Here is a 14,108-nt window from a genome sequence, read left to right as displayed (position 1 = left end):
ATATGAGGCAACTCCATAAGCATATTAATAATACAACTGTCACCAGTATTACTACAATGTTAAGTTACAATACTATTGAAATATACATTCAGTAAAACATATGGAACCTGTTGCATACAGCAACATGAGGAATTTAGCCTAATATTCTTTCCTCTGCTGAATTAAAAACAGTCCTTCACAATAACAGTTCAGAACCATGCAAGAAAACCCAAACCCTTCTTCCCTGGATTCCTCTTGCAGTGCATTTATTCACGGAAACTACAGTACTATTTATGTCTTCAGCTATTAAAACAAGGTATATTATTGATTTACAATCCCTTTATTACTATGTACTTTGTGAATTAAGTTAAGTGGAATTCCATTTGAAAATGACCAACAAATTATAATTTTACTGGTGAACTACAGTAGGCCTATATGTAGACTTTGTGGCTATACCTTATTGCGTGTAAATGGTAGCTAAAGGCTATCAATAAATTGAAGAGAGATTTTTTCCTATTTGGATAGTTTTACCCAAGTGAAATACATCCACCTATATATTGAAATAGGCTCCTCAAAACCAGCCATGGCCTGTAATAGGCCTACCTTGCAATACAAAGGTCATAGGAAACTTGATTTATCATATAGGCCAGGCAGTGCCTTTCTTTACATATCACTTCATTCTAAGTTTTACATTAAAATTCTATGCAATATTATCTACTCAATTACAACTTAATTAAATGTTAATTGGATGCGTACTAGATCAACATTTATTATATTTTAACTAGATGTCCAAAACCGTGCGTCAACCTGACTCAAAATAGGCCTAATTCTCATGCATACGACAAAAACACAATTAGAAAGAATCAACAACAGGTAAGAAATGTGGCTCTGACTTGTTCACTATTACATATTCTAAATAAACATCCTGATATCACAGTATGCTGAGTAGTGTTCTCAATAAACTGATAGACTATTTGGATACACAAAATGCCGCAAAACACAAGTGCACACTACTCCATGAGAGAGAGAGAGCAGACACTAATCCTTATCCAACGACAAACTATTGGTTTGTATTGCCTTTTTTATTTCCAAAGATTATAAGCATTTAAATAATTAATCAGGACATCAATACTAAACCGAAGTGCTCCCTTGCCTGACCACAGTTCTCGGGGGTGGTTTGTTGTCCCTCCTAAACTCAAAAATGAGTAGAATACTTCGGGGGAAACGCTCCCATACACCGGGTTGATAGCCTAATTTTTGATGATACTTTATGATTAACAATTCTGATGATACTTCCGGCATGCACAGCTTGCCATCATGCGCCCTGCATCGGTCACAGCTAATGAATGAAAATGCGGACACTTTAGCCTTATACTTCTCCAAGGTAAACAAACTTAATGAAAAGCTGAGACTAAAAATATACGTTAAATATGAGTCGGCATAATGCTATTGAGTAAAATAGTGATAACAAAAAGTCTGAAGTTAATAGAGGCTGAGAGACTCGGGTTTCCGCGTCTCGTTAAGGACTGTGCCAACAACACTCATCCCGCCCTTTTCTAAACTGAAATATCATCTGTATTTCACAGCCACGTTCAGTCAAGACAGACGCACATGCATAATAACTCCCCCCCAAAAGTAAGGAATCATTTACCTGAGTAAGACAGAGAGGAGAGTACATCATGATGAAAAGGAACTTATAACAACTTGTCAGGTAGAAAAAGACAAACAAGTTAGTGAATCATTATTTTAAAGTTCATCATCATCATTGCACCTCCACCATCGCCCCAATTGACTTGCAGTTTACGTCCACTGAGATGTAAGCCCTCAAATACAGAAGAAAAGTTCAACTTAAAAAATACTGTAAAATAAAAAGAGTAGGCTAACTTTTAATACAACAAATTGGGAAAGCTGGGAAATGAAAATGCTCGGGCAATCTGTTCCATTTAGGAAATGGGGGGAGAAAAAATAATCAAAGAACGAGAAAATGAAAAAGAGGGAGGAATTAAATGACGTTATGAAAATAGCCCATCCCCAAAAAATCACTTAAAGAAGCAGTAACCCTGATTCCATGTGGCAATACCCATTAAATCCACGAATTAAACAAAGTAATGCGTTTAGATCAGGTGCAACACTGGTACGGATGGTTAGAAAGACAAATTGCAGAGGACTTTCTCTCGCCCATGCAAGTGCGCACACTCCCTCCCTCGCATAGCCTATCCCAGCATCGAGGACAGCGACTTTGCATGTGCGCTTGTAGCGTTAATTCAAAATCGTGTCTGTGGCAACTTGCTGCGTAATTGGCCTATGAACCATTTGAGTGCGTTGGTTCACAGATACAGTAGCCTGCACTACCAAGTGGCCTCATGACTAAACTACAAAATGAACTACACTTAATTGAGCTGTTATTACTACACTTCATTAAGCTGCGGTCCCGTGTGGCTCAGTTGGTAGAGCATGGTAAGAAAATGTAGGCTCTCACTACTGTAAGTCGCTCTGGATAAGATCCGTCTGCTAAATGACTAAAATGTAATGTCATCTAAGTTCAACAGCTTTATGAAATGATCAGAATTGCTAAGATTTGTTTAAAAAAAACTCAGATAACGTAGATATCCTAATCATGCAATTATAGCCTACCATTCAGAAAACCAAGCTTCTAAATGCATCATCCGTTATAAAGGTAACTGTTTTCTATAATATATGCATGCACATAGGGAGGCCATGTCACACTGACATCTATACAAACTAATAATAAGCTATACACGTCTGTGGTGAGCATACTGTTACTTTTCATTGAATTCAGATGTAACCTACTTTTATCAATTTCTACAGTATTGTATTTATTATTATCAGATGTGACTTGCACACAAAACAAGTGGTCGGTGTAATGACAATAATATTTGGAGAACTATCCAAGAAAGATGATGTCTTTCGACTTTATGGACACATTCTGCTTTTGTAACTATGCACACAACAACAAGTTTTAAACTAAGGGATAGTAAGTAGCCAATAAAGTGTACGTATAAAGTTATTGTAGCATTAAAGTTTGAAAAGACTCCAAATGTTACACAGTTTGATTGATATCAATGGTTGGGATTCTATACTAAAATAGGCCTAATATTCCTGTATCTCCCCTTAAAAGATATATCCCCATGTCATCACGAACACAAGAGTATTAACGACTCTCCATGAAGCCAGAAGAGAAAATGAAATATAAACTTTCTTGGTCTACTTTAAGTGAGTACCAGACCAGTTTATATCTGGCAAAGTTGAGAAAACTATTCTGAGATCAGTCTGAAGGGACAATGTTGTCTGCATCAATATTAGTTAACACCCTGAGTTGGCAATAACGTTATATAAGCCAAGTATAATGTAATAACGGAATGCAATCCATGTAGCACAAATTTAACGTCTGTAGCGGTTCGTTGGTGGTGGCGGGTAAATCAGCCTTCATGAAGTGAAGTGAACTGCAGTTCAGACATAACTGGAAGAATTGGCCATTTTGTTATCTATGACATCCCGAAATATAACGCCCTGAATATATTTATTTGATATTTCCAAAACAGTAGGCCAGAGAAAGTATATTGTTTTCACACAGACTCTAAATATCCCCATGCCAATTGAGTGCACTTTCAAAACACTCCGATTGCAACTCTGCAAGTAGGCTATGTGGGTTATAACGGCACTACATCCAGGGACGGAGCGCCTCTGTCGGTCTATGGTTCAAATTCATGCCGGCGCCCCTGCGGCTCTGGCTCTGGCTGCGGCCATTTTCTGCTGAACAAACTCTAACCGGGCACAGAGTATATTGGCTTTGAACTTCAACATCCCGTGGTGAATATACATCTGCGCTGCACTAGTCAAACTGGCAACAAAAAAAACGAATAACTTTCACTGCGGAGAAGTGCCAAAACGCTTTGTAGGCTATATCAATCATTACGCGCAGGTGTAACATAAATATACCATATGTCTGCATTTCTAGCCTTTCCCACAAATACTCCGCTTGGCTGAAAACCAACAATAAAAGGAGTAGCCTGCCGAGAAAGACGGAAAGGAGCAGAACACCAAAATGCAGCTCTACGCAATCTCAATTTGACTTTACAGAGTGCACACAACTGACGCGTGATCATTCTCGCCTTGCGTCTGTTGTAACATGGACAAATAAAGATGAAATTGATTTGTAAACGTACCATTTCGAAGCGAAACTGTCAACCCCCCCAGACAAGTTATAGTTTATGCAGCACCGCGGTTCAAAGCATGGTCATCTCGTCGACGTGTTTTTATTATTATTCCATATCCATTTATCCGCGAACAGAAGTAATCCGTGGTCTTCGGAGGGGAGAATAACCCGCAGAGATCAAATAGAAACGTCCCACGCGAAGTCTGCAGCGTCAATCCCCGTAGAATCTTCGCTACAAGGTAAAATGGGACAAAATAAAGATTTCCCTATAATATAGCTACGGGCTGAACGATTTCGGGCAGATTCTGCAAACTGTACACCGCTTGACAGTGTCGTAATGTATAGTGCTGTTATTGTTTTTATATCTTTAAATTACAGAACTGATCCTTCGGTCTCATTGATTTGCAGCATTGTAGGCTACACATAGCCTAGATGTCCTTAATATGTGGTATCAATGCTTCGTCTGTATGTGAACGTCCTTAAAGACGTCCCGAACGATGGGCTCATAGGAGATCTTACAGTCGTCTCGGGGAAGGAATAGATGAAACGCGAAGGTGGTGTGTGTGTCTGTGTGCGCGGGTGCGGGTGTGTGTGTGTGTGTGTGTGCGTGTGTGTGTGTGCGCGCGAGAGAGAGGGCGAGGTAGTGTGTGTGGCTTAACGCATTCTATTAGTGTTGCACTTGATGGCGTAGTTTATAAAAAGCTAAAAGACAACTATTGCCCACTGTGAGACGCTATTACAAAACATGTTGTAATCTCAGAGAGATATACATTCTATAATAGAGATATAACAGCCTATAACAATATTGGTCTTGTTTTTATTGTGTGTGTGTGTGTGTGTGTGTGTGTGGGGGGGGGGGGGGGGGGGGGGGGTGTATTACATCCTCAGTATGTATTACACCTGCACAATGGTTTGAAGAGCTGTCAACGTGTCAGGTGTTGTCAAATCTGTCATTGCTTTTAACCCCACTTTGCTCAAACCTTTCAGAAGGGAGAAGGGAACTTGACCACAGACGGTTATGCATCCATCCTCAAGGAAAATATATCTGAAGTTGACTATAATAGCCTAACATTCCAAACACAAGATCATTTGTAATTAATTAATAATTATTCATAATTCGTAGCCTAATCGTTTTTCTATTGATATTCCATTTTCATGAATGTAGCATAAGTATTCTTATAAATTGACTTTTACACGAAATTAACCCTGCGCATTCAGCTGGTTTCTGCAGCTTAATAATGGATTTTAAAAATATATATATATATTTTACCAATATTCTTCAAAACTCACGAAAGTATGTGGCCTATGACATGTTACAACTGAAAATATTTAGGGAAGTCCTGCATGAGTTTATAAGTGTGACATTTCCAAAGAATTAACCCAGTGTGTTCAACTGCTTTCTGCGTGTCAGTTCATTAGGACTAACGTGTTTGAAAACTGGGTAAGACTTTATTTTAAGGGTCTGTAATAAACATTTTTTTATCAATTGTATGTTCACCATTTATTAATCATTACCCCCACATTAGCAAACCATTTACCAATCATTAGTAACGTATTTTGGCAGTTTCAAATCTAAAATGAGTGCTATTTACATGTTATAAATACTTTATAAATGTTCTGAGTGACCAGTGTAACTTCTCACAAAAAGATGGACATGCATTGGTAGACATTCCTGCAGTACCTGGTAAAGAATAAGCACACAACACAGGATGTTTAAGGAAATATATATATATTTCCTTAAACATGTATTTCGTTAAACATCACGTGTGAATAACTTAGAAATGTAGGAGTAATGATCAATAAATGTTGATCAGATTGTTTATAAATGCCTTAAAAATGGTTTATTATAGACCCTTAAAATAAAGTGTTACTGAAAACTGTAGGCCATGACCACATTCTTCCAAAATGATAAAGCACTTCAATATTACTACATAATTGTAGAATTGTAACAGTGAAAATTGACCTAAGTGAATATGCCTTCTTTGATTGAAGGATTTGGTCTTTAGTGCAATTATAGAATCTGGTTTGAAGAGATTGTCTCTCGCATGCAAGGCTTTTTGTCGTTATCTAACCTGAACTAATGATTTTCAGTAGCAATGAAATCCCCAATGTATAGGCTGTTACTGGATTATTCTCCTCTTTCGATTTCCCTTCACTGTTTGATGTCAAAGGTCAAATGGCCCTGTTAATTAGAATCTTAATAGCATAATTTGATGAAGAATATTAAGGTCTTATCTCGACTAGGTTTACGAGCTTGGTTATGCAATGGGATAATACACCTGTTTGAATTTAAGTCTCAGGTTTGCATTTTAACAGTGAACTGATCATACAAAATCCATACTGGAGTATTTGCTAATATATGAGACAGAAATGAGACAATCCATTCAAGAGCTGGAGAGGCAGATTGTGTGAGTGTTTTCTTCCTTTTACTTTTAGTGCACTTTTTATTTGATCATGTTTGATACAGTTAGATCTAGGCCCGACCAGGCAAACTTGACATTGTGTTCTGTTTTTAGAAAATGCTGGTTTATACAATTGAAAGCATGATTTCCATAAAATCTGCTCACGGAAAACGCAAATATTTAGCCAGAATATTTAACCCTTCGTATGCTAAAATAAAATTGTAACTTGTTGCTCAACTCCTGGATAACATAATTTTTTTTTAAATCGATTGGGGTGAAATTCATGTTTTGTTTTTACCATGCTTTGATTATCAATAACCGTAAATGTATAATTTGAAGACTAACTTCAAACCTTTTTGCCCAAACTGGTGATATGAGGTAAAACAAAATAGTATTTCTTTGAAACAAACAGTAATATTTTTCAAATGTCACATTACTTTGACAGTTAAGCTTAATGTCCCTTAGCTGCATTTATGAAGAATAATAATCATTTTTATTTTTTCTGAGATGGGATTTAAAATACTAAATCATTTTCATGTTCCACTAATATACGCATTGGACTTGGGGCTCTGCTGGGAGTTTACCTCATATTTAGATTTTTCTATTCTGCTTTGCCACTAAAATCATAATAAACACTGACAACTAAAATATTGCGTTATTGTTCTTATTGTTATGCGTATTATTAATAATAATAGGGGAGGGGGGTGGTTAAAAAATCGAACCCCAAAAGGTTCTTCAAAGGGTTCTTCGAGGATCCATATATAGTAGTTCTTTGAAGAACCCTTTTTTAAAGGGTTCTTTGAAGAATTTATAGGGGTTCCCCCACAGTTTCAATTTGAAGAACCTCTAAAGGATACTCCAGGAGCCTTTTATTTTTAGAGTGTATGAGATATTTTACATTACACTGTGGGATCAATTTTATGGTTTCTTGTATATTTGTGGTTGTTTTGTTTATACGTTTTAGGTCTGACATCCAATCATTGTTTATTCTATAAAACCCCTAAGCAGGAGTAAATGCTATTACAATGTTTTTGATCGTTTTGTAAAGGACGACAAGAACAACATGAATTAAACAGGAAACAAACAGAAACTCAATGATCTTGTGTTGAATAGAAAGCCTCTGGCCAAACGAATTCACTTGCTTGGACGAGTGTTTGTTAAACTCAGCATATACGGAATGAAATCAGAATAACTAATGCAACAGGTTTTGGCTAGCTGCTGAAATGTCTAATTAACTGTCGGGAAACATTCACTGGTCCATGGTTGCACGAATCAAAAGGAGACAAAGGGAAAATACGATTCTGAAATCACAACCATCTCTAATTGGAAAGTTATTTTAACCTCGGCATACTTGGGATTGGTCACTCTTTTTTTCTTTTACCTGTACTTCTTAAAAAACGGATGTTGGGTAGTTATTTTTCTAAAAACTCTTATCTGTAGGTTTATTTCAAATGAAATTAGCCGAAAATCAAACTGACGATAACTTGCAGAAAGGACAAAAACGTTGCTTTTGTATTTTAGCCTGAATGAGTTTTCAATGTGAAACCATGTGGCGCAAACTTCATAGAATCTCCACCATGAAGTTAGTTTTAAAATGTAAATGATTGATTTCATAAATGAGTCGTCATCAGGATACCTTTACCTCGTTACATTCTCTCATGGATAGGCCTTATAGGCTAAATCAATTGTATTAATATAGCCTAAACCCAAGTTATGTTTACATCAGAAATAGGCCTACTTGATTCGAACATTTCAAAGTATATTGCCTTTATTATTAAAATATGTAGTAGCCTATAGTTTCCATACTGTTTCTTGAAAATTATATTTTTGTTGGGTTCATGGAGGCAGATCCAGCACCTGTCCAGCGTCCAGTACATGGACAGCCTGTACTGCACGTTAGAGAGTTTTTTTAGACTGCCACATCATTGCGACCGAAATCTCAAATTAGGATTTGGCCCATCAGGAGACATTATACAGCTTTTTATTTATTTAAAACAATTGTTGAAAAAAGTGAAGCAGAAATACATAATCTTATAATGCAGTGTGGGACCAGTGACAGTAAACAAGATAAGGGTTTGGACCAACACATTTAGGCCATGTGCAGTAAAACAGTGGTGCTGTTAAACGTTAAGATGTAGGCTATACATGTAATGCGCTGCAAAAATGATCGATATTGGAGTAGAATAACATCCTCCACCACCTGTAAAATCGGACTTGACAACGTCAATCATACATGTGGTAAAAAAACTGCTTTTGCAAGATAGAGGAAATTAAAACATATTTTAATGTGAGAAAAACGCCAACTTGATTAAATACCATACACTAGGCCAGGGGTTCCCAAATCTTTTCACTCGGGGTCCCCCTTCCATCATTGGGGAACATCCCACATCTATTTCTATGGGCACAAGAACTGTTCATGACACAAACTGTTCACACCCCTCTTGTTGGTGGAGAGAATTTAGCAGCTTTAAATCTTATTTCCTGCAATTGTACACTCTAAAAACAAAAGGTTCCTGGAGTATCTTTTAGGGGGTTTCAAATTGAAACTGTGGGGGAACCCCTATAAGTTCTTCAAAGAACCCCTCTCAATGGATCATCGAATAACCTTTTGAAGTAACTTTTGGGGTTAATATCTGAACTACCCCCTCCCCTATTATTATTAATAATAGGCATAACAATAACAACAATATTACAACATTTTAGATGTCAGTGTTTATTATGATTTTAGTGGCAAAGCACAATAACAAAATCAAAATAATGGTAAACTCCCAGCCGAGCCCCAAGTCCAATGGTTATATCCTCTGGTGTGTTGATGTTAATGTGTTGATGTCCTCCGTATCCATAGCCAGAATGATTTTGCAGTGCATGGTGATCGAACAGGTTTCCTGTTATATTCATCAGATGTGTAGTGAGGGTGAAGTCTGTGAATCCTAACATTTTTAATTATACAGATGTTTAACAAAACATGCACATGACAGTATTCATACCTTGGTTTATGTGAATGAAAAAAGCTGTTTTGATAATGGTTTTCATACATATACCTTGTCCATAACGTAGAGGCCTACGGGATATTCATTGAAGAGGTAATGGATGAGGGTGGTACATGTGATCTGCATAACAATTGTCACACCCTGATCTGTTTCACCTGTCTTGTCCTTGTCTCCACCCCCCTCCAGGTGTCGCCCATTTTACCCATCATTCCCTGTGTATTTATACCTGTGTTTTCTGTTTGACAGTAGCCAGTTCGTCTTGCCTCGTCAAGCCTACCAGCGTGGTTTTTCCTCGTACTCCTGTTCTCTGTAGTCCCTGTTTTCTAGTTTTTCCGGTTTTGACCATTCTGCCCTGACCCTGACCCTGAGCCTGCCTGCCGTTCTGTACCTTTCTGACACTGCCCTGGATTACTGACCTCTGCCTGCCCCTTGACCTGTCGTCTGCCTGCCCCCTGTTTTTGTCTATAAACATCTGTGATTCGAACTGTCTGCATCTGGGTCTTGTCCTGAGTCGTGATACCAGTAGACATACCTTTGTATGCCTCCTCGTCTGTATACCTACAGACACAGAAGTGAGCAGTTCAGTCTCTGCACCCAATACAGCTAGCCTTCAACATATTCTTATAGCATACAGTACATATTCTTACCCCTTTGTTGATTGATATCCATTGAACTGTGTCCATTTTCTGTTTTAGAAAGATTTACACAAATGTTAAAAGATATGGTATCATCACAAAACAATATCAAATTTAGATCATACAAGGGACAAACCTTACCTTAAATTTAGGAGATCTTTACATTTTTCAGTTAAGTGACTGCACCTGCTGTCCTGTCAAATCCAAATGTTTCAGTTGGGCAGTTATGTTCCTGCAAGAACCCCCACAGTTTGGAACCACTGCATTAGGCTACTCAGTCAAGAACCACTTGTGTAATCACATGGTTCCCCAATACAATTCATGAGATTCATTCACCTATTGCCAAATACATTTGCAGATTGATAATGCATGTGTGCCTTTAGGCCAACCTGAGGAGTTTGGTGGAGTAATCTGTCTTGTCATGCAATCTGAGTTTACCACAGGAAGGCTGTGCTGGAGTGAGCGGGAGAGGCATGATCCACAGTTCAAATGTGAATTGAAAGGTTCCTGTAAAATTCTCTCCATGCAGGAGTCCATTTAAATCAGACCAAATATATTCAGAGATAATACAGAGATAGAGAAAAAAACACATTCAACTTTATTTTTCTTTGTGAAATATACCAATTTCAATATACTGGTTTGCTGTACTATGTTGAAAGGGGTTACATGACACAATAACTATGAATATTGCTAAATGTATATACCAAAACTACTTAAGAGGCATCAGTATAAATCAATTTTCAACTTATTGCTAGAGTAAGCCAGTTACAGGTCCCTGAATAGTTGTGAAATGTTTTATGTGAGCACATCTAAAAGGTATGTTGCCTAAAGACAGGAGTGACGGCCAGGACTCATGCCATGACACAACTATGACAATGGCCTTTCATGTCATCTTTATGCAAGTGAAAACGACACATGCAAAGAATACATATATGCTGCACTCAATCGTAGTGAGTGAAGTGTAATGTTTGACATGAATAAGGTATCCTGAAGAGGGCAGTATCAGAGTGTGTTTCATGGTGTTGCCTGGTAGTCAGCATTCTCGCTCACTACATTATGAACATTAATAGTGATGTTCACTTTGCAAAGGTGAAATTCGAAATGCTATACATCAAATTGATTAGGAACTATCTTGAAAAAGATTTTGATTTGAAGCAAAAAAGTATATGGGTTAATGTCAACAGTGTTAGAGTATTGTTATTGTATTTGTAAGTATCTGTGAGTGATATATTTAAATATTTCTGTGCATACATAAAAGTAGAACTGTTGCCGAACCTTTACTGTGCTTCATTGTGAACTATTCCAAATGTTGGCAAGCAGAGGTACTATAACACACAGCTTTTGTTTTGTTTGGAGAACAGATAAATATCTAATTGGCAGCAAACAAACAGCAAGCCTACTTATACACAGCTTTCTGTGTGGTGTAATTAATGAAGTGATTTGATAACTGTATAATGTTGTGCTTTTCTCTGCACAAACATCCGGAGGATGCTATAGAGAATTATACAACCGGTGGCTCTAATCTTGAATGCTAATTGGTTAAAAGCTCATTCTGCCGGTGTCTATTCCACAAGTCACCACCAGCTAAATCTATGAAGTTAAAATGCCTATTTACTCTGTTCCATCAGACTGCGCATTCCGCTGTCCCATCAGCCCAGCCAGGCAATTTATAAACTTGATCTCCACTATAAAAAGCATCTAGACATTATCTCACATTTCTTTTAGACTAACATTTAGTTTCCAAAAGCGGAGATTTGTATAAACCTTGATGTCTGTCTCTCCGACATTTGCAATATTGTTTCAATATTCAAATTCGATCTCCAACTGTCCTATAGTAATGAACGCGTCGGGAGTCGGGACGAGGCAGTCAGGCAGGCAGCGTTTCTCAGCCAGTCGAAATCATGATTCAGCTGGTATAATTTTTATGGATACAGTTGAAGTCGGAAGTTTACATACACTTAGGTTGGAGTCATCAAAACTCGTTGTTCAACCACTCCACACATTTCTTGTTAACAAACAGTAGTTTTGGAAAGTCGGTTAGGACATCTACTTTGTGTATGACACAAATCATTTTTCAATTGTTTACAGACAGATTATTTCACTTATAATTCACTGTATCACAATTCCAGTGGGTCAGAAGTTTACATACACTAAGTTGAATGTGCCTTTAAACAGCTTGGAAAATTCCAGAAAATTATGCCATGGTTTAGAAGCTTCTGACAGGCTAATTGACATCATTTGAGTCAATTGAAGGTGTACCTGTGGATGTAGTTCAAGGCCTACCTTCAAACCCAGTGCCTCTTTGCTTGACATCATGGGAAAATCAAAAGAAATCAGCCAAGACCTTAGAAAAAAAATTGTAGACCTCCACAAGTCTGGTTCATCCTTGGGAGCAATTTCCAAACGCCTGAAAGTACCACGTTCATCTGTACAAACAATAGTACGCAAGTATAAACACCATGGGACCACACAGCCGTCATACCGCTCAGGAAGGAGACGCGTTCTGTCTCCTAGAGATGAACGTACTTTGGTGCGAAAAGTGCAAATCTATCCCAGAACAACAGCAAAGGACCATGTGAAGATGCTGGAGGAAACAGGTACAAAAGTATCTATATCCACTGTAAAACGAGTCCCATATCGACATAACCTGAAAGGCCTCTCAGCAAGGAAGAAGCCACTGCTCCAAAACTGCCTGAAAAAAGCCAGACTACGGTTTGCAACTGCACATGGGGACAAAGATCGTAATTTTTTGAGAAATGTCCTCTGGTCTGATGAAACAAAAATAGAACTGTCTGGCCATAATGACCATTGTTATGTTTAGAGGAAAAAGGGGGAGGCTTGCAAGCCAAAGAACACCATCCCAACCGTGAAGCACGGGGGTGGCAGCATCATGTTGTGGGGGTGCTTTGCTGCAGGAGGGACTGGTGCACTTCACAAAATAGATGGCATCATGAGGTAGGAACATTATGTGGATTATTTAAGCATCTCAAGACATCAGTCAGGAAGTTAAAGCTTGGTCGCAAATGGGTCTTCCAAATTGACAATGACTCCAAGCATACTTCCAAAGTTGTAGCAAAATGGCTTAAGGACAACAAAGTCAAGGTATTGGAGTGGCCATCACAAAGCCCTGACCTCAATCCTACAGAAAATGTGTGGGCAGAACTGAGAAAGCATGGGCCTACAAACCTGACTCAGTTACACCAGCTCTGTCAGGAGGAATGGGCCAAAATGTACCCAACTTATTGTGGGAAGCTTGTGGAAGGCTACCCAAAACGTTTGACCCAAGTTAAACAATTTAAAGGCAACGCTACCAAATACTAATTGAGTGTATGCAAACTTCTGACCCACTGGGAATGTGATGAAAGAAATAAAAGCTGAAATATATAATTTTCTACTATTATTCTGACATTTCACATTCTTAAAATTAGGTGGTGATCCTAACTGACCTAAGACAGGGAATTTTTACTAGGATTAAATGTCAGGAATTGTGAAAAACTGAGATTAAATGTATTTGGCTAAGGTGTATGTAAACTTCCGACTTCAACTGTATATACAAAGAAATGTCAATTTAAAAAAAAGTCAAACATAATGAAGTGCAGCTAGTTTGCAGTCTTTCCAGCTTCAGTTTGAAGTGATTGTGTTAGATGTGTTGTTGGCTAGCTCATCTGAACAACAGTGTCCTGACGAGAGAGCACATTTTCTATGCCAAGCGAAATCGCGCCTCATTAGCTAATTGTTATGAATGTATCCAAATAAATGCCACTACAAAACAGCCTAAACAAATGAAAATGCTACTACTTTGCTGTTATTCTAGCTGCACTTTTTGACGTGACTGTAAGTTAGCCATAGTTAGCTAGTTAGCAAGCAAGGGATAATGAAAATATGTCAATCATTATTTGAATATGTTGGTAACCCGTTGTATAAA

General features: G+C 37.9%; 1 protein-coding gene across 4 annotated transcripts in view; it reads right to left on the bottom strand.

Annotated features, from left to right (window-relative positions):
• The window catches only part of LOC120052492 (nuclear factor 1 C-type-like), a 116,840-nt gene extending 112,179 nt beyond the window's left edge, over positions 1 to 4,661 (bottom strand). For 3 of the 4 annotated variants that reach the window (XM_038999433.1, XM_038999435.1, XM_038999436.1), the window contains exon 1: positions 1,631 to 2,086. In XM_038999433.1, coding sequence (XP_038855361.1) covers positions 1,631 to 1,660 — 30 coding nt within the window. In that variant the 5' untranslated portion in view covers positions 1,661 to 2,086. Of the gene's footprint in view, positions 1 to 1,630; positions 2,087 to 4,166 lie in introns of those variants that run through there. The other variant, XM_038999434.1, reaches the window with a different exon arrangement.
• Between the last annotated feature and the right edge of the window lie 9,447 nt (positions 4,662 to 14,108).

The sequence above is a fragment of the Salvelinus namaycush genome, chromosome 8, assembly GCF_016432855.1.
Source record: "Salvelinus namaycush isolate Seneca chromosome 8, SaNama_1.0, whole genome shotgun sequence".
Classification (NCBI taxonomy): Eukaryota; Metazoa; Chordata; class Actinopteri; order Salmoniformes; family Salmonidae; genus Salvelinus; species Salvelinus namaycush.
This window is presented reverse-complemented; position numbering and strand designations above follow the sequence as displayed.